The 26,555-nt window shown below is 53.4% G+C and overlaps 1 protein-coding gene across 1 annotated transcript; it reads left to right on the top strand.

Annotated features, from left to right (window-relative positions):
• The first annotated feature begins 4,704 nt into the window (after window positions 1-4,704).
• LFNG (LFNG O-fucosylpeptide 3-beta-N-acetylglucosaminyltransferase) lies at window positions 4,705-24,802 on the top strand. The gene is made up of 8 exons (XM_067550844.1): window positions 4,705-5,392; window positions 16,729-16,777; window positions 19,079-19,178; window positions 19,619-19,772; window positions 20,125-20,210; window positions 20,914-21,079; window positions 21,745-21,830; window positions 22,266-24,802. The coding sequence occupies exons 1-8, from the start codon at window positions 4,934-4,936 to the stop codon at window positions 22,330-22,332; spliced, it is 1,167 nt and encodes a 388-aa protein (XP_067406945.1). The 5' UTR covers window positions 4,705-4,933; the 3' UTR covers window positions 22,333-24,802.
• The last annotated feature ends 1,753 nt before the right edge of the window (window positions 24,803-26,555 follow it).

Below are 26,555 nucleotides of genomic sequence, written 5' to 3'. Positions count from 1 at the left end.
TGGTGGGTTTGAGACAGGGATTTGGTTCAGCCATCTCAAATAGAAACCAGCAGCTGATCAGTTCTGTTCTGGCCCTGCAGTTATAGGGCGAGGGTGGGCATGGCCTCCGGCAGCCCAACTTCAGGATGTAGGCAGAGAAGATCCAGCTCAGAGTGCCTCTCTTTGTTCTTAGGGCTGCCTAGCCTGACTATGCCAGGAGGCCAGGGACATAAATGGCAACATGTTTGTAAGAACCTAGAAGAAAAAATGCTGACACCCTAGGAACCACACTCCCCTCTCATCTGAGAGGTGGTTCCCCTAAATCAGAGCTGGGATACATTGGTGGGGAAGTGCAGGTGGGGGGGTGGGGGGAGGAGAGGCATTGCAGTCCTGTTTGCTGTACTGACCTGTTTTGAGGAAATATAGAGGAGAGTCCAGTCTCCAGGGCTGTTTATCTAGCATGTTTCCGCTGTTGGGGCAGGTCAGACGAAAGGGGCACTGTAGCTATTAGAGCAAGACAAATAACAACTCTTTCCGCCTCCGCATTTAGCTGGCACGCTAGCGATACCTGCCTGTCCCTGATTACCCAGGGCACACTACAGAGGACGTGGAGACAGGTTATTGCTGTTGAATGCCAAACTCCAGAGTGGCTGCACGGAAATGAACAGGACAGGAAAGAATTATCACTAAAGAGCTTATCACCAAACCCAGCCTCCTGCTTCCAAGGCCTGGATGGTACCGTGTTGATCTTGGGGTGGGCACAAGTAGGTGCAGAGCATGGTGGGATCTAAGTGATTTGGAGGAGAAGAATCTCCCAGAGGCTGTTCCACCGGCTAGACTTTCCTGAGCTGAGGTGGGGAAACAGGTCCCCAGCAGGAGGAGGCTCGTCTACTGTGGGTGAGGACCGAATCAGAAGAGAGAAGAGGAAGTCTGTGGACATGCAGCCAGAGTTCAGCCTATTCCCCAGGGAGTCGCGCTGTAACGGAACAGTGAAAAAGAAAGCAAAGCCTCGCGTCTGCCAGGCTGGAATAGCCACAGTTGGCATCAGCTGGCTGACCCCTGACCCTTGGTGGGATGGTTCTCTTCTGCAGACAGCTGAAACCACCAGCCACTCCCCTGCAGCAAATAGGGCCAGGGGCTCCAGTAATTAGTTAACATGGTGCCCTGAAGACTGGGAGCCTTGTCTGGATGTTTGCAGTGTTGAGACTCTGCAGACTCCTGACACACCGTTCGGAGTCCGGCAGCAGACAGACTCGTTATTGTTGCTGTCATTGTGCAGCAACTGCTGGCGTGGAAGGCAGGCTGGCAGCTGTGTAGCAGCTGGCCTGCCAGGGACCTGAACATCTGTCTGCAGCGCTGAGCCCCAGCCACTTCCGAGACCTCAAGAACGGGAGAGCAGCTGGTTGGAGAGAAAGTGCATTTCCTCCCTTTTGGCTCCTTTAGAAAGGAGCTCTGTCTTTATTCAGGATCTTGACTATTGGGCTTTTTGTCAGCCTCTTGACGGAAGGTTTCTGTGCAATCAGCTCAGAGACCAAAAAAATTAATCGAAATCCCAATCTGCAGAAATAACCTTTAGTCATGAGTTTGGGATTTGGTTACCGGGTTTGTTTGGTTTGATTTCTATTAAAATAAGGCTTCTCTGAGGGTTTTTTTGGATGGGTCCCTCCTCAGATTCTCTCAGTGCCATGCAAAACAAACCCACGTCTAAAGGCTTCCTGTGCATTCCCTGCAACAGGAACATGATTAAAGGGTTGACCAGTGCAATGTATAGCATAAATATGGGGAAATGCAAACAGTTGTGCTTGCCTTGGAAAATATTCTCCCTGCCTTAGTCTCTGTCGGTATCGTTAGCATTGTTTATACAGCACCAGAGCTGAACATGGCATCTGACAGTAGTAAAACAGCAAATTGGACAAGGTCCCTGCCCAAAGAACTATAGTCTATTATTATTTGTATTATGGTGGTGCCACAGACCTCAGCCAAACTCAGTTTCTTTGGGCTAGACACAGTGCAAATGCACTGAGAGACAATTCCTGCCCTGAAGAGTTCAATCTAAAATACAAGGCAGATGAAGGATGAAACAGAGGCAAACCTACAAACATCAGGTTAGTGACAAAGGCAGGAACAGAAACCAGCTGTTCTGTGTAGCAGGCTCATGTCCTAGTCACTGGACCCCACCGCCTATCTACCTAACAACAGAGTCCAGTAATAATTCCAGGAAGGATAATGATAATTAAATACCAGTAGCAAGACTTTGCACTTACATGGCACTTTTCACCCATAGATCTCAAAGAGCTTCACAAAAAAGGATCAGCATCATCATCTACATTGTTTGGGGAACTGAAAAAACTAGCTGCATTGGAATACGTTTGTGAAAATTTCCCACCATCTCAGCTCCATTGTGTAGGCAGAGCCCCAGGTGGCAGCTGGTGTTCTAAGCATTGAGTCATCTATCCTTACTCAGAGCAAGAGAACATGACATAGTTGAAATGCCAGTGGGTACCATCTATGATAACTCTCCTACCATAAATGGAGCTGAGACAGTGGAGAATCATAGCCAATATCCTAGCACTGACGGAGCACGTAGAGGTTAACCTGTGGTTTTTCCCAGGCTCCGAAAGACAAGGATGGAAACAAAACCCAAATCTCCCGATCCCCAATTCTATCCTTTAGACTGAAGTTTGAGCAATGAGAGGGAAGTGTTGATGCGGGGGAGGGGTTAGTAATATCAGCCTTAGAAGCAGCCGATGAGAAACTTTACAGTTTGAATTGAGTGTGTGATCAGGGTGGTCCGCTTCATGGTAACCTCTTGGATACAGTTGTGAGAAAAACTCGCCACTGTGCCCAATCCTGCCTTGGCCTCTGCTAATCGGTGTCCCTGTGCACTAGCTGTTCTGCCTGTCGTAATAAATCAGGCAGAAATTGAAAAGTGGGGGAAACAGAAACCAATGAGGTAATTTAACTTATAACAAAGTTGTTCCCTGTTTGGTTTGGTCACACTACACTGCCATGTAGACGTCCCAGATCAACACACAGCTTTAGAATCTCAAGGTCTGGGGCCAGCAATAGCTGGACAGAAGCCAGGGCCAGCAATGCTGGCAACTCCCGCACAAGGAAGCAGGGAACAGCTCCACAGAAAAAGATACTATAGAAATGAGCTTCTATTCAGTTAAAGATATTGCCATACGTGAGCGGAGGAGGATGGTGAGTCTGGAATACAGGGGGACTGAATAGGGCTGTATAGATGCTATCCAACGTCACCATAGCGATCACTAAGACTAAGAGGAAGGTACCTTTATGAAATAACAGTAAGTACAGAGCCAAGGGTGAAAGAATCACCTGAGGCTAGTGACAGTTGAAAGTGAAGAGGCCAGGGGATTGCTCAGAGACAGTTTGGTAAAGACTGTATTGGTGTACCACATGCAAAATAGAGAAGGCAGTTTTTTCACTGCCTACCCTGAGACGCCTCAGGGGAATAAAGTGTTTAGAAACTATGAGCAATGCCTCCTATGATAATACTACTCTATGCCTGAGCTGAGCTGACAAAGCTAAATAGATTGAGCAATACAGCTGGCTCCGTGAATGATTTTCACATCTTTCCTCTGCAAAAGTACAGCCATTAGAGAGGAGCTCCCGCAGCAAAATGTAAATCTGGACTTCAGAAACTCTGAATTTCAAAGGTATTCAGATCAGGAGTTTCGTTTAGTACAGTTAGAGAGTCCACGTGCAAAATTCAGATCTGGCTCCAAGTTTACATGTTTAAAACCTCCAACATTCGGGGGTGTTCAACTCTGACTTGGTACATGCTCATCTCCAGGTTCCTATTATTTCAACATGAAGAAGTGTGCTAGGACCATTGCAGAACAAATGGAAAGATATGGTCTGCACCCCGAGGCGCTTACACCCTAAGGTCCTGATCCTGCAATCGGATCTGCTAGCGCAGATGGGTGAGCTCTGCTCTGCCCAGGCGTGGGGGTCCTGTGCAAAGAGATCCAATGGCAAAGTCAAGAGCTAGCTTTACACTGATGTGGCAAGCAGGAAGGGGTGGGATGGGGAAGGACAAGGATCACAGTAAGATGATCACATGGTGACTTAGATGTTTGCATATCTCGATGCTACAGTTTAAAGTAGTTTATTAATAATCACGCAATTATTATTATGATTTGGCTCATCTCCTGGGGGTGTGGCAGTAGCACGTGGCCTATACACCACTCACTGTATTAGGTGACATCTGTTTGGGAGCCCTGTGCACAGGGCTGGGTCTCTGGACCGTGCCCATGAAACGCTTTGCCTTAAAATGGCATCGCCAGGAGGAGGGGATAAGCTCCTGCAACCACCTCTCAGCTCAGCACCTCGGCGCTGTTCTGCAAACGCTCACTGGGCGCAGCTCCTGCTTTGTCTCAAGGGAGGCTGTCACGGACCGGCCCGACGGATACAAGCAGAACTTGGCCGGCTGCGGCACGGAGACGCGTCGGCTCCCAGCCCCCCTGCAGCGAGCCCACGCGGTAGGGGAGGCTCGCCGCCGCCAAAGACGGCTCGGGAGAGCCGGCCCCGCCCACAGGCCCCGGGCAACGTTCTGAGCCCGCCCCTTTCGGGGCGGGGCCGGGGCGAGCCCCCGCCCCCTTGGAGCCGGCCTTGCATAGGCGTTGGTGAGGCAGGGGGCGTGGGGAGAGGAGTTTTTAAATTGCCGCTGCCGGGGCAGGGCCGGACTCTGAGCAGCCGCTACAGAGGGGGCGAGGCTCGGCTCAGCGCAGACCGGGCGGCCGAGGTCAGGGGGCTGGGCACAGACTCCCGGGGAGGGAGCGGCACCTGCCAGAGCCGCGGGACTCGGCGAGGGAGCGGGCGCTGGCCCTGGCCAGGCGCGGCGCTGTCCCAGTAGCGCCAGCCCGGCCGTGAGCCGCCAGCCGCAGCCGGGGCAGCCGCCGCCGCCCGGAGCCGGGTGAGGGGTGGGAGGATGCTGAGGAGCTGCGGCAGGAAGCTGCTCCTGTTCCTGGCCGGGAGCACGCTCACCTGCCTGCTGGTGCTGGTGCTGGATCAGCGGCAGCGGCAGGTGCTGGCCCTGGCAGGAGAAGGCGGCCGGCGAGCTTTGCAGAGCCTGGCCGGCCCCGGCGAGCCGCAGGCCGGGGGAGGGGCCCGGGCTCGCCCGCCGCCGCCGCCGGAGGAGGAGGAGGAGGGCGGGCCCGCCTTGGCCCTCCGCGAAGTGAAGCGCTTCACCGAGTACTTCAGCAAGCTGAGGCGGGAGGCGGGCGGGCCGGCCCCGCGCCGGGAAGGGAGCCCGAGCCCCAGCCCGAGCCCGCCCCGGGAGGACATCTCCGCCCGCGATGTCTTCATCGCCGTGAAGACCACCAAGAAGTTCCACAGGGCCCGGCTGGAGCTGCTGCTGGACACCTGGATCTCCCGCAGCAGGGACCTGGTGAGTGGGGGTGGGGTGCGGGGGGGGGGGGGGGGGCAGCCTGGCTAGTGCCGCCTGGCTAGTCCCTGCCACGCCCGAGCGCCTCCCGCCCTTGGCCCGCAGAAGGGAAACTGAGGCACATCCCAACAATGACCCCCCCCGCTCCCCGTTCCATTGCTGCTTGTCTCTGTTGACAACACGGCGTAGAGGGGGGGCGCTCTGGGCTTCATACTCTGAACGCCCGTCCCCGTCCCCCCGGGGCTCTGAGCACCGAGTCCGTGTAAACGGGATTCTTCCATGTCAAAGCGGCTCCTGTCCCTGTCCTGCCTGCGCGGGCTGTGGAGGTGCCGGATCGCGGCTTGCCTCCCGCGGCTGAGAGCGGGGTCTGTGCCCAGCTGCAGGATTCAGGTGCATCCTGGCGCGGCTGCACAGCTGGCGGGCACCAACGCGCTCTCAGCCGGCGGGGTCGGTCCTTGGGCCTGATCTGTTCCCACCCCGGAGCCTTTTATTTGGTTAAAGGGCCTCCGACGCCTACCCGCTCCCCCGGGGCTCTCAGCAGAGGGGATGAAGGAGACCCTGTGTTCAATGCTCAGGTGCCGGTTTATTTCACTTCCCCCTCCTGGCTCTCGCTGCCTTCTCTCTCCCTCGCTCCAGGAGGCTGGGAATAAGGAGCATGACATGCCATTTGTGTCGCTGGACTGGACTTGGCAGAGGTAAAACAGGGGCTGAAGTCCAGAGCTCTGTAGCATAAAGAAAAGGGGAGGAGACCGAGTTCTCAGAGTGGTTTAGCGATTGCTGGGGAGGGGGGGGGACGAGGACTCTGCAAACATCAAGCCCCATTTCCTCACCTGGAGCAGTGGTGTCTGGGATGTCAGCTCACTCCTTGAAGGAGCATTTTCAGAAAAGGGTCACCTACACTAAAAGCTGGTACAAAACAATATCTCAGCTACTCCTTTAACAGTATCCTTGGAGGAGAAGTAGCATGGCTGTTTCAGAGGGCATGATCTAGTCCATACCTCAATATACAGCTAAGAAGTAACAATAAATCCTCATGGCACCTTTTCATCCGTAGATCTCAAAGCACTTTACCACAGCGGTTAACATTATCCCTATTTTACAGATAGGGAAACTAAGGCACAAAGTTGCAATGGTAGCGCCAGGAATAGAACCCAACATCGGTACATTTTAGCACCTTGGCTCTGATGCCTAAGGAGATGTCCTTCCCCCTTGTGGAATCCTCACAGAAGCCAGGCATGTACTTAGATACTTCAGAGCGAAGCCAAGTGTGGATTATGGCATCATTTGCAGGATATTGGGTAGATTTCTGGTGTCCAGATACTCCAACAGTGAGTGTACTCAAAACGCACAGACAGATGGAGAGAACAGCTGACCCCGGGTTCTGGGGCTGAGAAAGCCATGGAACACATTAAAAATGGTTGTCAGGTTGGGTGGGAATTTTGAAAACCAGAAATACTTGTGGGATTTCCTACAGTTTAAGGCCAGAAGGGGCCATTATTGGTCATCTAGTCTGGCCAGCAGTACATACTGGCTGAGAGAATTCGCCACCAGCCTGATTTGTTCTCCCTCTGACTATTCTTGAGTGATAGTCCCTCACCCTCCACCAGTGTCTTATCCATTACTCTAGTACTTACAAATAATTCCGAAGTAAGGAGAGCAAATGGCAAAAGCAAGTTTCCTAAGGAAACAAGGGAATTTACCTTATTTTATTTAATTGTCAAACAGCTTCCCAAGCAGATTATGCCTGTTCTTATTAGACTTTCCCATTTTCTCTCCCCAATCCATCTTCACCCATTTCCTTACGGGCTCACTCGGGGCCTGCAATATGGTGAGGAGGACTCCTAGTTCTCATTCAGTAATAATTTGTGAAAGATCTGTGCAGCAGACTGAAGTGGTTGAGAACTTGATCAGGCTCGGTGAGCTCATGCCGTCACTTCCATTGGGCAGGACAGTCTCACATTGCTGCTGACAAACTGTGAGGTCACCATCCGTGAGTGGAGATCTCAAAGGCCTGGCAGTGGCTCTGCTGTTTCTCCCTGCCATGGTTATTTAGTGGAAACTCCTAGCTGCTCTTTTATGTTCTGCAGTCTCTGAGAAGGGGAGGGGCTGGAGGTGGATAAATGCCCTGAGCACCTACAGACGATCTTGGGAATGGCTGTTCTCATTTTCTCATGGACTCCGGCTTTCTTCTGGGTTTTTGTTTTGTTTCGTTTGTCCGTTTGGATTCCCAGAGTCCTGAGTCTCAGCTCTCACGCTGTCCCCCTGGGCAAGCTAACAAAGCCTCTTTTCTCCCAAGCGCAGAGAAAAGGCTTCACAGCCTCTTGTGTGGTGCTTTCCATGGGAACCAGGGAGCTGGAGCTTGCTGTGTCCAGGTCAGGTTGCCTAGAGATGGGGGCCAGGAAGCCAGGGGGGCTGCAGCCCAGAGAGGTGCCCAACTGACAAGCTGCTGAGTGATGCTCTTGTTCGGCCCTTGAGGGACAAGCGTTGGAGAGAGAGTTGAAGTTACTGAAAACTCCTGCGGGAAGAGAGACAGAGAGCTGGCGAGGGGGCGGTGGGAATGCATCCCAGCCTTTCCACACTGGCCTGGCTGCTGTAGCCAGGAAACTGACCCTCCATCTCAAAGGGGCCTGACAGCTTTTGTTGCCCCTTCCAGAGGGGCTGCTGGGAAGCTAATCTGTCTCTTGCCTGCGCTGTTTCTGCTCTGAGACCCTCTCCTACCAAGAAACTCTGTGACAGCAACTTTGGGGCACCCTGGCTTCCCCAACCGTCCGTTTCTATTTTGCTTTCACTTACGGTCTATCTGGGCACCTAAGAGTGTAGCGTGTGGGGCCCTGCTCTTATGAGCTCCCTAGAGGTGTGGGTGGGATGGTGGGGGGCTCCTGCCCTAGGTAAGCTCTGAACCTTGGCTGGATGCGTCTCTTTGTGAGAGAGCTGGTTGAAGCTCAGTGCTTCGTATGAACAATGCACTGAATTAGTAAAGGGGGTTTTGGGTTAAGGAGTTGCCTGGGCTAAAAATGTGGCTCTCAGTCTGACTCAGGCCTCTCTTCTCTGCGTCCCAGCCTGGGCCCACTCTCCCTTGCCAATGGCCTCTCAGCATTCGTGCCACTGTGCACCCTGGCTGCATGGCAGGGGTGAAAATTCTTGACTCGCCCAGAAGCTGCTCTGGCTACGTCTCACTCTACCCAACCAGAGAGCAACCCCCTTTGTCTCTCCCCCCTCCTCCTTCAACCTTCTGAATCAAAATCTGAACCTTGCTTTTCCTAGTTACACTCATGGCTGTGTTTGTTCTTAAATGAAAGGCTAAAGGGTTAAGTAAAACAATGCATAGAGGAGAAGGGGTTAAATCTGTCAGGTGGTTGCAGTTAGGAGAGAAGGGGGAACTGCTATTGTGTTGTCTTTTTGGATACTCTTTGTTCAACCTACAATAACCTCAATTTCCTGTGTTCCGTCTAATTCAACATATTACAATGGTATCATGTGGTAGAATCCCCTTTTTCCTCCTGTTATCTGAACAGAGTGGATAGGCCTTGGCTTCCCCCTCCCACCCCCAAATCCTGCACCGGCTACTCCCATGCTTCCAATGATCTAGCTTAGACAGGCTGCTTTTTGGAGAGAAGCTGTTCCTCTCCACCAGCACCTTTCGGAGAGAATTTGCAGCTGTGGCTGACTCAACACTTAAATATGTCGCATGCTGCAGACTTTGCGCTTAAAAAAAAAACCAAAAACATTGTGAAAAAATCATAAATGCAAGTTCATCCATCCACCCCACCCCACCCCCCCGAATTCCTGCTGAGGCATTACAGCGACAGGATGGCACGTGAACTACGCTCCATGTTCCAGGGTACAGGGCCCGTGGGCTTGCTCCTGCGAGATACATGGAACAGATACATGATTAACTCTGTTTCAAGGATATTCTCATTTCCATAAGCCTGGTATGTAATTGCAGGTCCTGATACCTATTCCAGCTGGTTTACTCCAGGGGAATGTGTTTACCTTCCAGGGAGCACAGGCAGTTCCCCAGTTTTCCTAGCACCTTGGCCAGAATCCCTGTCCTCAGGGGTAACGGCCTGCCGGGGTGTGCCGTGTGCTGACATGCTCCCAGTGGGCCCTATGCATTCATGTGTACACAGCAAATATGGCTCTGTGTCCTGTTTACACTCCTAACACAGGTGTGGGCTCTGTCCAACTGAGCAGGTGGAACTGGGCTGTCAGAACTATGCCAAGCCAGTTCTGGCCACTCCGTTGTAGCTCCAGTCCAGAGGGGAGTGACAGCTCCCTGGGTTAAGTGCACAACTCCTCTCCCTTCAAACCTGGGCAGGTTAAAGACACACACACATGGGGCCTGTATCTGGGAGGTGCTAAACTTCTGCAACTCCAGCTGAAGTCTGCAGGAGCTGTAGATGCTCATTCCTTTTCAAGATCAGGCCCATATGAAAGCAGATCACCCAGGTATTATATGGGAGATGGTTTGTTTTCAATGGAGGGCGGGTTGGACACTGAAGTAATGCGGTTAATTGCCTGCCCCAAGCAATGGTGTCTTTCTGCTCAGACTTCAATAAAAGCACTTGAAATGGAAGTCTGCGAGAGGCATGTGCAGAGCGTGAGGTGGGAAGAGGTGTGAGTCCCTAATTGCACAAGGAGCTCATTGTTCAAAGGGGGATTATTAAAAGTAATAACATTTAAAATTACAGAATGGAGGACTCTTCCTGTGGCTGAAAAGCGAAGGGGGGAGAGCGAGCTCCATTTCTTTTGTGAATGCCTTGTAACCCCAGGCTTCACATACTCCTCTCCATTAAAAGGTTTCTGTTCTGTGCCTGTCACAGCAGGGGAAAGCCACAGCTCAGACAGCGCAGTGAAAAAAAGGGGACATGACCATCAAACTAATCATTGAAATGAACTGGTGACTTTCCCTCCAACAACCTTTTTTGTTTTGTGCTTGCTGTTCACCCTCTTGGGCCCATTGGGGTTTGAGCTGTGTTTGTTTGCAGTAAACGTGCTGCAGGGGACAAAAGCCAGGCAGGAACCTGTTCCAGCTGCTGATTCTCTCCTCCTTCCTCCCTGAGTAGTGACTTTTCCAGCTGGAGGATACAGCAATGAACTGGAACCATCCAGCCAAACCTGCTGAAATCATCCCAGTGCCAATTTCAAAATGACACAGTTGCAACCTGCGAAATCAGCCAATGCATACGTGTGCCTCCTGCCCAAACATCCTAGGGCGAGGGCGGGCTATCTACTTCTAGGTATTGTCCTCCAGGTTAAAGCCATTGTCTTCTTTCTGGAAGGCGAGCATGGTGCTTTAAACTCGTAACACTGCAAGCCTCTGCTCCGTGGATTGTCTAATCGCAGTTTGGCCCCAGAAGCTGTAAGCACCTGCAGCTCTCATGGGGCGGTTCAGTGTGCTTGGCACCTTACAAGATCTGGCCAAGCATCTTGCATGATGGCGGGGGAAATGACACCCAGCACCAAGAAAGGGAAGGATGAGATTTATGCAATGGATGGTCATGAGCTCCTTTGTGTAACATGCATCACGTTGGTTCCTCTTTTCAGTGCAGTTGGTGTGGGAATGGGTGGGAGAAGGGTCAGCAGTAAGACACAGATGTTTGTCTCCTCAGAATGTGTCATCCTTGAAGGTATTTCTGGTCCGTTTTAAGATGCAACAAAATTGGGATTCGCTCTTGAACAAAGGACAAGAAAAAGGTCAGGATGTATTTTCCCTGGGTGCTAGGTGGGTGGAATAGGAGCCTTATGAGTGGATCCTACCATCCGTTCTGTTATTCATCACCGAGTAAGATCAGCCAGGGTGCAGTGAACAGCTCCAAGGTCTGAGCTAGGGTTTCGTTGCAAATAAGGGGAAGTGAGTCATTAAGAAAAGAGAAATGAAGGAAAAAACCTTTTCCCCCATGTGACAGTCTGCACTGGCAGTGTCTCCCCTTCCCCCATGCAGGGAGCTGGGCCAGGCTGAGCAGACCATGCATGCCCTGAAGCAGCAGAAGAGATGCGAGAGTACCCTGTGCTGGGAGCTGAGTTTCCTCTAATTCCCTGTGTTACAGAACCAGGGTGGGCCCTGCACGCCTGTGGCCTGCTGTCTCTCTCCAAAGCAGCAGTTTAAGGAACCTGGCGGGGTAAAGTGCATTGTCCTGGCCTTATTCTTTGGTGGCCGCTATTGTTGGAGAAGGATTTAGCATCCTGTGTTTCTTGAAATTGCAGCTCTAAGAACAATGAGGCTTCCTGTGTGTCCCAAGTCAGGGTCCCCGGCCAGACAATGCAGCCACTGAGCAAGCAGAGACACAGATCTTTCTTTCACCTATTTAAAGGGACTTAAACGTGGGGGAGAAAAGAGCGATGTAGCTCCTTGCACTCTTAAAGCAGAAGCAGCTATAGCCAATACCCAGAGAGAGCCTCTGAATGAGAGGGGCGGGGGGAAAGGGGCATTCACAGAGCCAAGGAGCCATAGCCCAGGGCACCTCTGCCAACTAACAGCAGGGTGGTCTGTGCCTGAACTGAATCTGCGTCTGTAACTGAGTCCCAGACCTAGGGTGCTGCAAACCACAACTGAGCTGAGGCCCACAGGATGTGATCCTCCTCTCCTTTATGTTGATCAGCAGTAACTTTGCTGAGGTCCAGGAGCCTGCACTGAAGTCAGTGGGGTTACACTGGCGGGGAGGAGAATCAGGCTCATCGTCTGATGGATGAATTGAGTGCGCATCAGCACATCTAATCCTCGCACCTTACGGTTTACACAGAAAATCCAGTCTCTCCACCTCTCACCAAAGATTTCCTTGCATGTGCTGCAGTGAGCTCCGCTGTGGCTGGGGCAGTGTGGCTTTACCCAATGTACCGCTGCTCGTTTGCTGGGATACCCATGAAGGCTCTTCAGGAATAAAATGAGATGGCCCAATAAGCATCGCCCATATAGGGAGGTGCTGTCCTGGTTTTTCATTGTTTCCATCTCTTATCAGCTTTGAGATACACAGGATTTCAAGTCATCTGTGTGAATTTGCAAGGTTCTGTTGTTGTGTTTAGCAAGAGAGCTTCAGCTGTGCATGTGCCCTTGCTCCATTCCCCAGAAGGTGACCAGAGCATCACAGCTGGAGGTTTAGGTACCGGGAACACACACAGAGATTTGAAAAGCTTTTCATTTCAGCAAGAAATTGAGTGTAGCGGGCATGGTTCTACCTATTCCCAGCCTCCACCCACCTTCCTTCCCCCTTTCCCAGTCTCCTTCAGCGTCTTCCAATCGCTGCCGGTAAGCGCTGCCTTTCAAGAGTCCGGCAGCCACGAGGCGCAGAGGATCTGAATCACAGGGAGAGTGTTAAAGAGGGGGAGCTGCAGACCGTGACTATCTAACTGCATAGCAGATCTGAGGCTCGAACTGCCTTTAAAGCAGGGGACTTTCCAGCTCCAAAGAGGATGCTTCGGAGAGGCAGAGAATCCTCTGGCTTTATTGTAATTGTGGGAGTGCATGCGCACCCCCTTCCCCCCCAAATTCCCCTTCCTTTTCACCTTTTCCTCTCTTCGGGTCTATTTCCTCCTTTCCATTCCCCCCAGACATCTCTCCTCCCTGCAGCCCTGTGCCCCATAGTGGAGCCTGGAAGCCCCCCAGGTCTGGGGAGGGAAAAGTGTCGGGAGGGGAAGATCTCATCTACAAGAAATGCAGACAAACTAATTAAAAAAGCGAGTGCGGCTGTCAATTGTGCTGGTTTTAATTGAATTTTTCTGGCTGGGTTCCTGCACCGCAAGGAGCAGAGATGCAGGAAGGGGGTGGGAGGTGGTGAACCTGCAGAGGCGAGATTGTCCCTCTGAGGTGTCACATAGGGCCGTGTGCAGGCTGTGCCCTTCCTGCCCAGCCAGCAGGGCGACAGGCGGGCAGGCTACAACTTTCCGGCGCTTCCTTCCACGGGGTCAAACAGTCCCTGCATGCAGGAGAGGTGGCAGAGTGCTTCTCGGGCAGCCCAGGAGTTAGTTTCATTGTCTCCCGGGGTTGGGAGGGGAGCATCTTCGGAATAAAGACTTTCAGTGCTGGCTAGTAATAAACAAACGTCCACTTTGGTCTATTTATAGTGGCCGAGCTGGAGGATTAGTTTAGGGGTTATTTTCGGAGCAGCTAAAACGCAGTTGCTGGAGACAGCGGTCCTGATCTAATCAAGCAAACATTTTCCTCTGTATTAAATCCCCAGTGGGCATCTTGAAAGAGATCTGTTCTCTCTTCCCTCCTCCCCCATCCGCCTGCTGGCCCCCTCTGCCACATTCCAAAGAGATGGGTTAAGTGAATTGACAGTGGGCAGAGAGGAAGGCAAGGGCGGGGTGAGGGGGGGGAGCACCCCCATGGCAGGCACTATGGCTGAGACCAAACAAGTTCATCGGGGAATGCGTTCACAGACCTCTCCCCACCTCGCTGGGCTTCATAGACTCTCTCAATCAGGAGAAGAGCCCAGTGCGGGGTCCCTTGCCTGCCCTTTCCCTCTGCTCCCCCAAGGCCAGGTGACTGGATGGTGGCTCCCCAGCCAGCGTGGGAAGCGTAAAGCTGGGAGACAGCCCTGACCAGGCCAGCAGACATCCCTCTGAAGACATTCCCGGGAAGGCGGCGGAGGTGCTGGGGGAAATCAGACCCTGCACTGGCTAAAAGAAGATGTAAAAAGCCCAGAACGAAATGGGGCCTGGGGAGGGCAGGGACAGCTCTATGGGCCCTTGATACGCTGGAAGGGGGCCATCTCCCTTGGGGCAGGAGGAGGATCAAATCAGACTGTCCCATTCCCCAGCCCCGAATCTAGGTTGGGCCTTAACCGCTGCTAATCTATCTCCCGCCCCCCAGTTGCTGTCTGTCAGAACCATCCGGCTCCTTCCCCAGAAGCGTTGGCACACGTGCGACTGGGCAATGGCTATGTGCTTGGGGATAGTTTGGCTTTCACGCCTCAGATCAGCTCTATTCTCCTATACCAAAAAAGCCCCTTGCACCCCTCACCCTCCCGGATCCAGGGCCCTGCAACCCCGTCCCTTCAGGAGCCCTGCAGTTTCTGTTCTTCCCGGCCCGGCCACTTCCCTACCCCACGGACCTAAGGAAGCACACTTGGCTTCCCCTGCCTCTCCTCCCAGTTAACCAGCCCAGCTGTATGCTAATGAAGGAGCAAACACGGTTCTGCTTAACTCTCCTGTACTGAGTAAAGTCAGCCAGAAGAATTCAGGCTATTGTCACCAACCCCAGCACTTCCTCGAACAAAAGGGGCTGGAATGAATGATGGGTGGCGACGAATTTCCAGTTCACTTGTAATTCATCATTCCCAGGACTCTTCCTTCTCTCTCTCCCCCCCCCCCTCCAATTTCTCTTTGTCTTTCTTCCCTCGTGCTTTTGTGTGTGTCTGGTTTTTACAGCGCTTGGCAGCTGGTTGTGGTTTCTCCTCTCTCGCTCTCTGTTTGCTACACACTGATTGATTGAGATTTCTTTCTTACCCCTCCATGTCCTTCTCTCCCTCCCCCCGCTACCCCCCGAAAAGGTCCAGGGGAAACCAGCAGGCCGTTCCCCGAGCCAGCCAACAGCTGCTGGGAATTAACTATGTAAATAAGGGAGTGCGGCCAGGCAGGTGGCTCAGGTGAGGGGGGGTGGTGTGGCGTTTGCCGTTGGGCACCAGGCCAAGTGGCAGTTGAAGATGATTCAGTTACCTAGGAGCTGGCTGAGTGCAGGGGGCGGAGGCGAGCTCTGCTGTGCACGCGCGCGCACGCACACGGACAGGTGCAGGGAGCTGCGCTGATCGAGGCTGCCACGCCAGCCCCAGCGAGCTGGGCGAGGCAGGGCTCGTGCCAGAGCTAAGCAGCTGCTACCACCTGACCTCCAGCTCAACAAACAAGATCTATGAGACGGGGCGGGGTGGCCGCAGAAGAGGGGGTGCTTGCTTAGGGTGCTGGGGGGGGTGGGGACAGCCAATTGGGCGCATGCTGTTGACACAGGTGTGGGCTGAAGCCAGCAAGCAGCACAAACACACCTGCGCCTAGCCATGCAGAGGCTGATGGGCTGAGCAGGCCAAGCCTTTGGAAGGCAAAGATCCAGTGCAACAGCATGCAGCCGCCCAGCTTCCACACACGCAGCTCCAGCCCTCGCCAGCGCTGCCGTCGGTGGCAGAACCCAGCAGGCGGGGCTCCGTGGCATGCTGGCTGTCTGTCTCTCTGCCCCAGGACACATTTCATTCAGCTGCCATTAATGTCACTGTACATCCCGCCACTCGGCCCCCCCGCATTCCTCTCCACCCCACATGCTTATGGTGCGAGCCCCCTGCCTAGTACTGCGGGTTAGTCACAGCCTGGAAAACCCATTACAGTCAGGGCACCTCACTGCAAGCTGCCGCCTCCTCTGTGTGCTGTGTCCTTGTGCCCCTTGCCCTGTGGCTTTGAGCTGACACACTTGGACCCTGGCAGTGAAATGATGTTCCAGCGATCACGTACATGGTGAAACCCAAGTAACTGTGACTGTAGCTCAAACTTTTTTGGGGGGGAACGGGACACACTGCAGGGCAGAGAAGGCTGGGAAGCATGCGGTGAGTTAGTAAGAGAAGCTGTTTCCATTGTCTCTCTCCCCCATGGGAAGGGCGGCTTTAACCCTTTGTTTCTGCTGGTTCTTTTTTAATGGGGCAGGAGCAGAGGTGTGGAATGAAATGCCAGCACTTGGCTCCCTGCAGAGGTGTGGGCAGTGTGGGTGTGTATCTCACCCAGCTACTCGGAGGGAAAACACCTTCCGTCAGAATGAAATCTGAGGCACCTGTCCCTCGGGTCAGGCAGGCGTTTGCTGGGTGTGTTTCAGGGAGAGCCTTCAAATCCAGCATTTCCTGGAGGCAAGCAATCCCAGCTCAGAGCCCTGGCGCCCGCCTTCCAATGAATGTAATCCTAACTCTCGTGGGCTGTGACGGGTACGGTCATTAGGCTCAGTGTTTTAACCCAATCGCTTCCTTGAGGAGACGCAGAGTTGGGCCAGAGCTCAGCTTCCGCTCCAAATTACCTCCACGTTCAGGGGTGCTTGGAACTGGCCTTAAGAAGAAATGAGTGAAGAGCACCCACTCACCCCAGCCGGTACAGCCCCTAGTGCAGCTGAGCCTGCGCAACGCCCCCTTCCAGCAGGTCTTGATAGCCTCTTTCTGTCTTTCCTTACTGCCCAGTTAGACCATTGCCAACAGCTGGGGTGGGGGATAGGCAATAGTCCGGGCCAGCAGCAGGTCCTTTTCCTCCAGCCATACCCGTTGCCTGGAAATACCTGGAACTGGAAGGTAGCTGAAGTAGCTTCCCCGAGGGGAAAGGCACAAAGCAGCGGGCCCCTGGCCGTGACCATGCTAATGATGTGTTATCCTCTCTTTCAGACCTTCATCTTCACCGACGGGGAGGATGAGGAACTGAAGAAACGGACAGGTGAGTCAACCAATCCCATTCCGTTCTCCTTGCTGGCCTGGGCGACACCTCAGTGGGCTCTTTGAATCCAGCAGCAAGCGAAAGATGGATGCACCATTGCTCTCTGAGCCGGGAGTTATTCGGCCGCCCAGCTTATTGTGCTTACGTTCCCTCCCTCCCACGCCGTGATTCAGGAACGAGGGAATTAAGCCATTGGGGGAAGGGCGGGGGGGAGGCTTTAGATGTTAGAAAACTTTTCTTAAAGGGGCAACTTTTGCTCTTTGGCTGGCATTTTCAGAAGCCAGCCGAGCCTGTTCTGAAAAAGTTAGCCCTGCATATCGCAAAGGGAGCTGCTGGGTGCTGGCCACATGTGGCCCTCTGGCCCCCTTGTATGTCGGCGTGCCCCCACTGAAATCATTGGCGGTCCTCGGCATAACTGAGAGCGCCTCCCTTTGGCCACTTCTTACTCCCGGCGGGGACTCACCAGGTAGCTTTCAAGGCAGGGGCAGAAATTGAATGTGGCAGTGGCGCCCCCTTGGGGAGCTCAGGGGGAGGAGATTGCTGTTCCCAGACCCAGGCAGCTTGTTACCGTGGTGGCCAGCTGAGATTCCCCTCTCAGAGATAAAGGCTGTCACAAGCTGCCCTGCCGCCCTCCCTTCCCCCACCTGCCCTTGGTAAAGTGGCCACTGCAGCCATCTGCCCTGCAGTGGTTTTATCCGGGTTCACCCTTCGGAGGTGCCTTGCTCGGGATTTTTCCCATCGGCGCACCGTGATTAACTGCAATGCAAGTAGCTTTCCACAGAGCGAGGGGAAAGGGACTTACTCGGTGAGTGTTTATTCAGCGGCCCCTCCCCTCGAGTCTGGCTCAGGCCCCCCCCCCCCCCTTTATTCTTCTGATGTAAATGATTCCCTTTCAGGCCCTGAATCAATTCCCTTTGAGATGGCCCAGCAAATAACAGGTGGCTGGTGCTGGGAAAATGCAGCATGAATAGGCCAGGAAGCTGGCTAACAGACCCCAGCAGAGGGGCCAGAAGAGCTGGTTCACAGGCTCCCCCTCGCAGCGACTGAGCTCACAGCCGTGCATGGCAGGGAGATGGTGGCCAAGGCACAGATAGCGCTGAGATAGGGCTGAGCCCTTCTTCTCATGGCTCAGCAACACCCTTCATAGGAACTCTTAAACCCACTTTACCTCGCACAGCCCTTGGAAACAATTCCCTGGGGACGCCAGGCTTTGCCCCGAAGAACGCGCTCTGCAGTATAGGTTAGACAAGGGCAGTGCCACGCCGTAGCGGCCTTTTATAAGTATGTGCGGTCACAGTACAGTGCGCTGCAGGGTCTGGGCCTCGTGCTGTGAAATACAGCAGCCTTCTTTTCATTAGGAGCAGCGAGCTTGCCTGGCCCTAGCCAAACTAGACATCAGGACGGTCTTGGCCTTCCTGGTCCAGCTGCAGAGCGGATGACAGGCATGTCAGCATCTTTCTGGCCTGTCTTCTTCTGGCCCATCCTTCACCTTTATGTGAGAGGGAAGTAGCTGCACCTGCTGTCGGTGACCCCTGCACTCCGTGAGGGGCACTCTGGAGCTACACGCATCCACTAGTGCAGTGGTTCCCAACCTTTTTGGCTCGAGGGCCACAGACATAATTTTTACAGCCCTGAAGGGCCACCAGTCTCCACCAGCACCCCCCTCTTTCCTCCCCACTGCAGCCAGGCAGAAGGAATTCAGTGAGGAGGCTCCCTCCTCCGTGATCTCCCATTCCCCTGGCTGCAACAAGGAAACCGCACGCGTCCTGTAACCCCGTGCGCTCCACATGGGTTCCTAGGCAGTGGCTCCCTTCTGCAGCCAGGGGGACAGGAGATCAGTGCCCCCCTCCCTCTGGCTCCAGCAGGGACCCCAGCACCTAGGGGCCCAGGTGAAGCGCTTTGCTGTGTTCCCTGCTACTGCCAGGGGGAGGGGAGTGCTGATCTCCCATCCCCTTGGCGGCAGCAAGGAGCCTGCACCGGTCTTGTAACCCTTCAGCAACGTGCTCCGTCTGGGTCCTTAGCACCTGCGGAAGGGGAGCAGTGGGCTGCTTTGAAAGCCCCCATGAGCCACGGGTTGGGAACCACTGCACTAGTGGGTGCCAAAGCACAAGGCTTGGCATTCACTAAACAGGTAGCAAAGTCGGCACACCTTTCCCTGCCACCTCCGCTCCCTGGGCAGCACGGGGTGGCTGACAGGCAGCTTCGTTCATTCAAACAGGTTGATTCTGTTGTTGGGGAGAGAGACCCACTCACTGGATTTACTGTCCCTTTTCTCTCCCGTTCCCCCCCTTCCCGCTGCAGCCAACGTCATCAACACCAACTGTTCAGCCGCTCACAGCCGCCAGGCTTTGTCTTGCAAGATGGCCGTGGAGTACGACAAGTTCATCGAGTCTGGGAGAAAGTAAGAAGGAAATTAATGTCCTAAGAACTGCTAGAGAGAGAGAGAGAGAGAGGGTGTGTCTGGTGTGTATGTAGACATGACTATTTGGACACACGTGGGTCTGGTGAAAATGCTGGCAATGGGTGGAGGACTCAAGCTGCATCGCCTTCTGATGACCAGCTACAGCGTGGATGTGTGATTCTGTCAGTTTGCACGGACAGTCCTTGGCCCAGTATGGTCTAGTGACTGGTGCAGGGGGTTAGGAGTGGGGCGGCCTGGATTCTTTTGGTGTGGCCTTGATTAAATCACTCAACTTCTCTGCACCTCATTTTTCCTGTGCCAAATAGGGATAATCGCAACCTACCCTTGGAAAGCACGTTGCTGGAAGGACTCTGGGAGTGCTGAGTATTACCAGACCATCAAGTATTACCGGACTAAATGGGTTCCTTTTGTTGTTCCAGGTGGTTTTGCCACGTGGATGATGATAATTATGTGAATGTCCAGACCCTGGTGAAGTTGCTGTCTGGCTACCCCCACACACAGGACATCTACATTGGCAAACCTAGTCTGGACCGACCCATTCAAGCCACAGAGAGGATCAGTGAGAACAAGATGGTAAGAGACAGGAGAGTGAGCTAACTAGGGCTAAGAGGAAGCAAAGATCCCGTGGCCAACTGAGCACCAAGAGGAGGGTTTCCAACTTCCACTGCGCTGGTGATATGTTGGAAAAAGTCATAGTTTCAGAGTGGAGATGGAGCTTAATAGGGACACAACTCTCCCCACTTCTCAGCACCAGGCTTGGAGGCGCCTCCTGCATGTGGATGGAGGCTTGGGTTAGTTTATCCCACATGGGGAGCAACAGAGACAACTGGAAGAATTTTCTCTGTATTGCCAAGAAGTCCATGAGGAGACGGGGAAAAGGGGCTGCTTTTAAACCTTGCTGTTTTGCTTCCTGTCTTTTTCGCAGCATCCTGTTCATTTCTGGTTTGCCACTGGGGGAGCAGGTTTCTGTATTAGTCGCGGGCTGGCGCTGAAGATGAGCCCGTGGGCGAGGTAAGGGGATCAACACTTGGCACTGATATTTCATAATAGTTCTAGAAAGTCCTGGATCACCTCTGGACAGGTCAGGATGGGGGAGGACAAAAGATCTCTGGGGACTCGAAATTCAAATGCATCCTAACGTCCAACCCTTTGTGTACTTGTTGATTCCATCCCAATATCTAGTGGCCTTAAGTCCGCATCATCAGGCTGGGTGCTCAGATGAGGCCCACGAAGAAGCTAAGAAGGAGACTAAGGCCTTGTCTACACTAGCACTTATGGCAGCAAAACTTTTGTCGCTCAGCGTGTGGAAAAAACACCCACCCCGAGCGACATACATTTTGCCGGCATAAGCGCTTGTGTGGCCAGCGCCGCTCGTTTAGGTGGTTTTATGATGTCAGCAGGAGAGCTCTCTCCCGTCGACATAACGCTGCTACACAAGCGCTCTTACAGTGGCACGGTTGTACCGATACAGCTGTGCTGCATAGACTAGTCCTGAATTGCTCTAGTCCTAAAGTCATTTGTCTCTAAGCCAAGGCTGAGGTCATTTGACTGGGCAGTGGTCTAGAAACTGATGAGCAGAGAGGCTAAATTCAGAGAGGCTGAATAAGGAGGTGGGGGGTGTGTCTCCACCTGAGGTTTGGGACCCATTGGTGCCGCGTGGAGGAGAGCAAACGCATTCGCATGCTGTATTGTAGCTTCCTTCTGTCTCCTACAGTGGGGGTCACTTTATGAGCACTGCAGAGAAGATCCGCCTGCCAGATGACTGCACCATTGGGTACATCATAGAGTCCGTGCTAGGAGTGAAGCTCATCCGGAGTAATCTCTTCCACTCCCACCTGGAGAATCTCCATCAGGTGCCCAAGACAGAGATTCACAAACAGGTAAACCTGACCTCCTCCAAGAAGCACCGTTAGCCTAAGTGCAAAGGCCAGGGAAGGTCCACATATTTCTGGTGTGCAGATCCTGGAGCCCTGGCAATGATCACCAGTGGATCAGGAGCATGGGGTTTTCTGTTCTCACCCACTCCTCCATGAGCACAGAACCGGGAGAGCTCTGTGCGGTGAGCCCCAGGTCTCTTTCTCCAGTGCACAATGGGCCAGGAAATTAGGAAATGACTCTGGAGAACCAGGGCTTGAACCCAAAATGACACCGCTTTAGCAGGAAGGAGGCTCCATCCCCCTTGGAGGTGGCCTGGTGATCTCTGATAGACGTCTCATTGGAGTTTTCCTCTAGTGCTATAAATGAGCACGGGACCGATCTGCTGTACCTCACCCCAGTGTCCGAGTGCCTTGCGCTCTTTAATATATTTATCCTCATTCCACGCCTGTGAGGCTGGACTAGGCTATTATACCCATTGTACAGATAGGGCACAGTCACAGAGAGACTCAGTAACTTGCCCAAGGTCACACAGTGAGTCTGTGGCAGAGCAGGCTCTTGAACCCAGGTCTCCAAGGTCCAGGCTGGTGCCCTAATCACTGGACCATACTGCCCCTCGATCAAGAGCCATGTCTCGCCCTGGCAACATCTTCACCTCTGTGCTCCCCAGGTGACTTTGAGCTACGGCATGTTTGAAAACAAGAGGAATTCCATCCACATACAGGGTGCCTTCTCCGTGGAGGAGGATCCATCGAGGTGAGCTGCATGGCCCTCCCACCCCCACATCACACGCCCCCCAGCCGTGTTCCTCCTTTTCCCCCTGTACAGCGAAGCAGCCTGGGCTTTGAACGCCGGCAGTTGAATTGAAATGACACTTGTAGACGTACCCGTGCTAGCTAGCTTGTGTAACAGGAGCCGTGGAGCAGCAGTGGCAGTGGCTGGCCCTACCTGCGTAGGAACCTGGGTACATACTCACCTGGCCACCACCTGTGCTGCTCCAGATTCGCAGCTCTTGTTGTTCAAGCTTTGCTCTAGCTCGGGTCTGTCTAGGCGTGCTGCAGACCCGCATGCGAACTGCTGTGTATTCAGAGCCTTTGCACGGCTGCCGCCTGCGGCTCTTGGAAAGAGGCGTGTGTGTTGTGAGCAGGTTTTGGCTCAGCTGCTGATCCCTGCTTTTTCCCTCTCTTGCAGGTTCCGCTCCATTCACTGCTTGCTGTACCCGGACACACCCTGGTGCCCTTTGAATGTGGTGTACTAGGAGACGCATGTCCCCGCCAACCTCGTCCCAAGTTTCCCTGGTATCCAAAGGGCTTGTGGGACCTGTACGTGTGCATGTGATTTCCCTGCTGCGAGGCAAATGGTTATTATTGCTGTGGTAATGCACAGTGTGTGTGGTTTATAGGCTGCTGTGCGGCCTCTCGTCCCTGCAGGCTGAGAGCGCGGATGCTGTCTGCCTCCTCCTCCGCCAGGCCGGGGGTAGGTGAGAAAGGCTCGGTCCTGAGCACTTATACGTGTGGCAGAGGGGCCAGGCTGGCTTGTGAAGGGTAAGTGTCCTGAGCACCAGCCTGGCTGTCTCCACATGTTGCTTTGCCACGGTTGCAAGTCTCATCAAATGTATGTGGAATAATTGTGTGCCCTGGGCCAGCTCTTTACTGCCATCGTTTTCTTTTTCCTCTGGAATCTCACTTTGAAATGTTCTCTCTGCCCTATTCTGCCCGATCCTCGCTCCCTTCTTTTCCTGGTGCCCAGAAACCCAACCTGCTTTACACCATTACCCACCCACCCCATTCACTGGCCTCCCCCACCCTTAGTCCGTCGGCTCCAGATACTTTTTCAGATGAAGGTTCATTGATTAGGGGGGAGGTTTAATTCCACCCCTCTCCTCCCCCTTCTGGCCTCTCTCTAATGCTGGCTGCATAGTGGGGGGCGCATGGGAAGTTTGCTGGCTCCAGGGTGCAGTTCTCTGGACACATTGGAGCTGAGTCCAGGACGTGCCCTAGAGGAGTTTTGTACTCATGTTTCAAGCTGGACTCAGAATCCCAGCTCACTGTAGCACTGAAGGGAGACAGGCTGGGGGAACGAGGGGCAGGGATAGGGGGTGGAAGCTGAGAATCAATGTTAACTCTGTTCACCGGAGTTCCCTATGCCTTGCTGAAATATTTTCAGTCCTATAAAGCTATGCAGTATTTATATAAAGAGATTTATAAAGGGGAGGGGATGGGGGGGGTTGCAAAGAGATGCATACATGCTGTGTTCATGTTTATGCTATATTTATATGGAGACGTAACGGCTCCCTTCAGTGCAAAGTCTCTGCCCACTTTCTTTTGGAGCATCATCTCTGAGGGAGAAAAGTGCTACCCATGTATTGTCCCTTGCCACAAAGTGTCTGCCAGTCACGGTCAATTATTAACGCATGTCGAATGCACTGTCTATACCAATTAATGCCTCCGGTTCAGTGGAGCAAAACCATTCAGGCTGGGTCTGTCCAAGGGCGTTAGACGCTCATGCCGATGGTGAATCGGGAGAATCATGACTGAGGGTTCAGCAGGGGTCTCCCATTGGTGCAATTCCACTGACTACAGTAGTGTCAGGCCTATCTCGCACTAATGTGAGAGCAGAATTAGCCCCTGAACGCACAAGCTTTTGCCACAACTATTGGTCCCATTCACCACTGAGCTGAAGGGGAGGAGAGAAACCGGGCAACCATCAGTTGTCAAGAAACCCCCCTTTCTCCCAAGCGCCCTTTCTGGGCTGGCCCAGCAGCCAGTGCCGGGTTGGCAACCCAAGCTAGATGCTGGACCGCTGAATGCAATGGGAGTTGGATGCCTAAATACCTGTGAGGAGCGGGTATGTGAGACTTAACACACCTGGGCCCTAGTGCCGTGGAAGCGGTGTACTCAGCACCTGGGAACGGGAGTGCTTTGTGTTGCTCAACGGTGCCCCCTCTGGTCAGTGGAGGATCAGCAGCTGAAGAGACAACTGCATAACCGGCTCCAGTGGCCAACTGCTCATGGCCGTGCAACCCCACAAACGCTGACCTCATCTACACTAGGTGTGAAAAAACACCCACCCCGAGGGACATACATTTTGCCGGCATAAGCACTTGTGTAGCTGCGTTAGGTCTTTCTCCCGCCAACCTAATAAAACCACCCAGCCAAGCGGCAGTAGCTCCGGCGGGAGGAGAGCGTGTGTTTAACCACACCCTGAGCGACGAAAGTTTTGCCGGCCTAAGTGCTAATGTAGACAAGACCTAAGACTCCTCACCCAGGGTGTGCGGCGACTGGTGCTCCTCATGGATAAGTGGGCAGAGTCAGAGCTGACTGTTTCCAGGCAGAGGCTTGAGTGGAAATGGCCCATAATGGGCATGTCTGTAAATATCTTATTGCGACAGTAATTTTTTTTACTGGGCTGTTTTTTTAAATCGAGAATGATGTAGGGCTGAATTTTTTTTTTATATACATTTTCTGTGGATCGGAAAAAAAAAAAATAACCTTCTGATAATCTGTTTAAAAGTGAAATTGAAATGTCTTAGAACGCGCGCGTACCTTAATTTATGTGTTCCAGTATCTGGAACGTCACTCGCGACTTCTCATAACTGGCATGTGTTTCAAAGAAATAGATTGACAAGGACAAACATGTTCTCAGGGAATTAAACCTGCTAGTTGCCATGGCGACCCTGTGGGCGCCATGCTTCTTTGCTTTCAATAAAGCAGCTTATTTGCTGATCACTGGCACGTGGTTATTGTCTCGAGTCTGAACTGCAGCCTGGGCACTCGGCATCACTCCCGTACACTGGGGGGCACCCCATTTCCTGCCTAAATGGCCTCGAGGACGGCTGTGGCTGAGGTTTCTTGCCCCCCTTCTCCCCCCAACACCACACTTCCAGCACGGCTGCAGTAGCTAACCTCAGCCAGAGCCGCATTCCCGCCACCCTTGACCTAGGTCCACCTCGCAAGAAGACAAGCCATTAATAGAGCCCTTTTCCAGAAGACGGCACCTGCAGTGGTTGCAAGAGCTCCAGGGAGATTACTAGTCAGCCAAACTCCCCCATCTCCAGGGGGGATGGTTCATTTGTCCCTTTTCCCCGGGAGTGACAGGGTGTCCAGCCAGTGCTGTTTCCGCAAGAATTGCTTGTGGAGTGCTGTGTTAGGCTATGGAGGAGGCTGCAGCTCCCCGATCCTGCAGGGGATAAGGTACTGCAGCATGAGGCGAGTCGGGGCTGGATCCCAGCGCCACAGCAAGGGGAAGGAAGGTGGCCACTGGCTGGCCTCAGAGAACCACAATGAGAAGTCGGGGGGGGGAGGGGTTGGTCACATGTAGGGAAGCAGCACTAAGGGATCTTGCAAGTCATACTTTGCAAACCCTAGCGCTAGGCTGACATTGAAAGGCCACAAACCCAAGACAGTCCCTGCACCACCCGGCACAGCCCTTTTTTAGGGGGCCCTGCAGCAAAGGCCTAACTTCTCCCTAATGCCCAAGGAGGTGGGGGAAGATCTTGCCCCATAGGAACACTGACTGTGAGCTCACCACTAACCCCTGCGCCCCACACTGGCCAACAAGCCTGTTTCAGAAAGCTTGCTGTAGAGCAGCGGTTCATGGGTTGGGGCCCCACCGTGGGGGGCGACCCCAATTTAATTTTAATGGGGTCGCCAGGGCTGGCGTTAGACTTGCTCGGGGCCAGGGCTGAATCCAAACCCTGAGGGCTTCAGCCCCGAGCGGTGGGACTCAGATTACAGCCCCGCCCCTCCCACTTCAGCCCCCTTTCCTGCAGTTGTGTAGTAATTTTTGTTTTCAGAAAAGGGTTGTGATGCCATGAAGTTTGCTGTGGAGCCTCTGACGTGTAGTCAGTTGCATCTGCACCGTAACACACACACACACCCCAGTAGTAAGAAACAATCATTTGTTAGCCGTGGGCACAGAGGCCCCGTCACCCGCCCTTCCCCGCAAACACCAGAACTGCCTGTGAGGGGCACAGCAAACTGTTTAATCTGACACACTCAATTCCCCCTCCTTAGCCAGCACACTTCAGCGTTTCACGTATCCCGGGGTGTATTTTTAACCTACAAACCGAACAGGAAGTTAGTATGTGTCAATGCAAAAAATTAAAAAAAACCAACCCAAAAAAAACCCACTGCGGCTTCTGGCGCTGGGTGTGTGTTGGCTCTTGCTTTCTGTGCCCTCTCCTCCGTTATCACACTTCCCACCATCCTTCCTTCCGAGCAGTGAGTCACGCACGCAGGCACAGCACTACCCACCCAGCGGGAGGAAAAAGGTCAAGTGACACAGTGTTCAGCCGCACTAGCTGAACATTTGAGCTCTTCAAAAATATCCTCCAGGGCCGGTGCACCAAGTCCTTCCTCAGCAGGTCACTAGTTCCAGGCTCCAGCCCGGCCCATGGCATTCTCGGGGAAATCACAGCAGGCTGCATTTACATACGTATTTTCCTGTTACTCACTCTGCTGTGGTTTCATCAGGGACCTG

This window comes from Emydura macquarii, unplaced genomic scaffold (assembly GCF_026122565.2).
Source record: "Emydura macquarii macquarii isolate MOO-44397 ecotype Brisbane River unplaced genomic scaffold, CSIRO-AGI_Emac_v2 contig_1348, whole genome shotgun sequence".
Classification (NCBI taxonomy): Eukaryota; Metazoa; Chordata; order Testudines; family Chelidae; genus Emydura; species Emydura macquarii.
This window is presented reverse-complemented; position numbering and strand designations above follow the sequence as displayed.

What these genes read in the sequence shown, in the direction of transcription:
- LFNG (XM_067550844.1), top strand. Translation starts at nt 4,934, where the DNA reads ATGCTGAGGAGCTGCGGCAGGAAGCTGCTCCTGTTCCTGGCCGGGAGC. An exon ending in GGATCAGTGAGAACAAGATG is followed by an intron (nt 19,773 to 20,124) that starts GTAAGAGACAGG and finishes TCTTTTTCGCAG; the next exon opens with CATCCTGTTCATTTCTGGTT. An exon ending in GTGGAGGAGGATCCATCGAG is followed by an intron (nt 21,831 to 22,265) that starts GTGAGCTGCATG and finishes CCTCTCTTGCAG; the next exon opens with GTTCCGCTCCATTCACTGCT.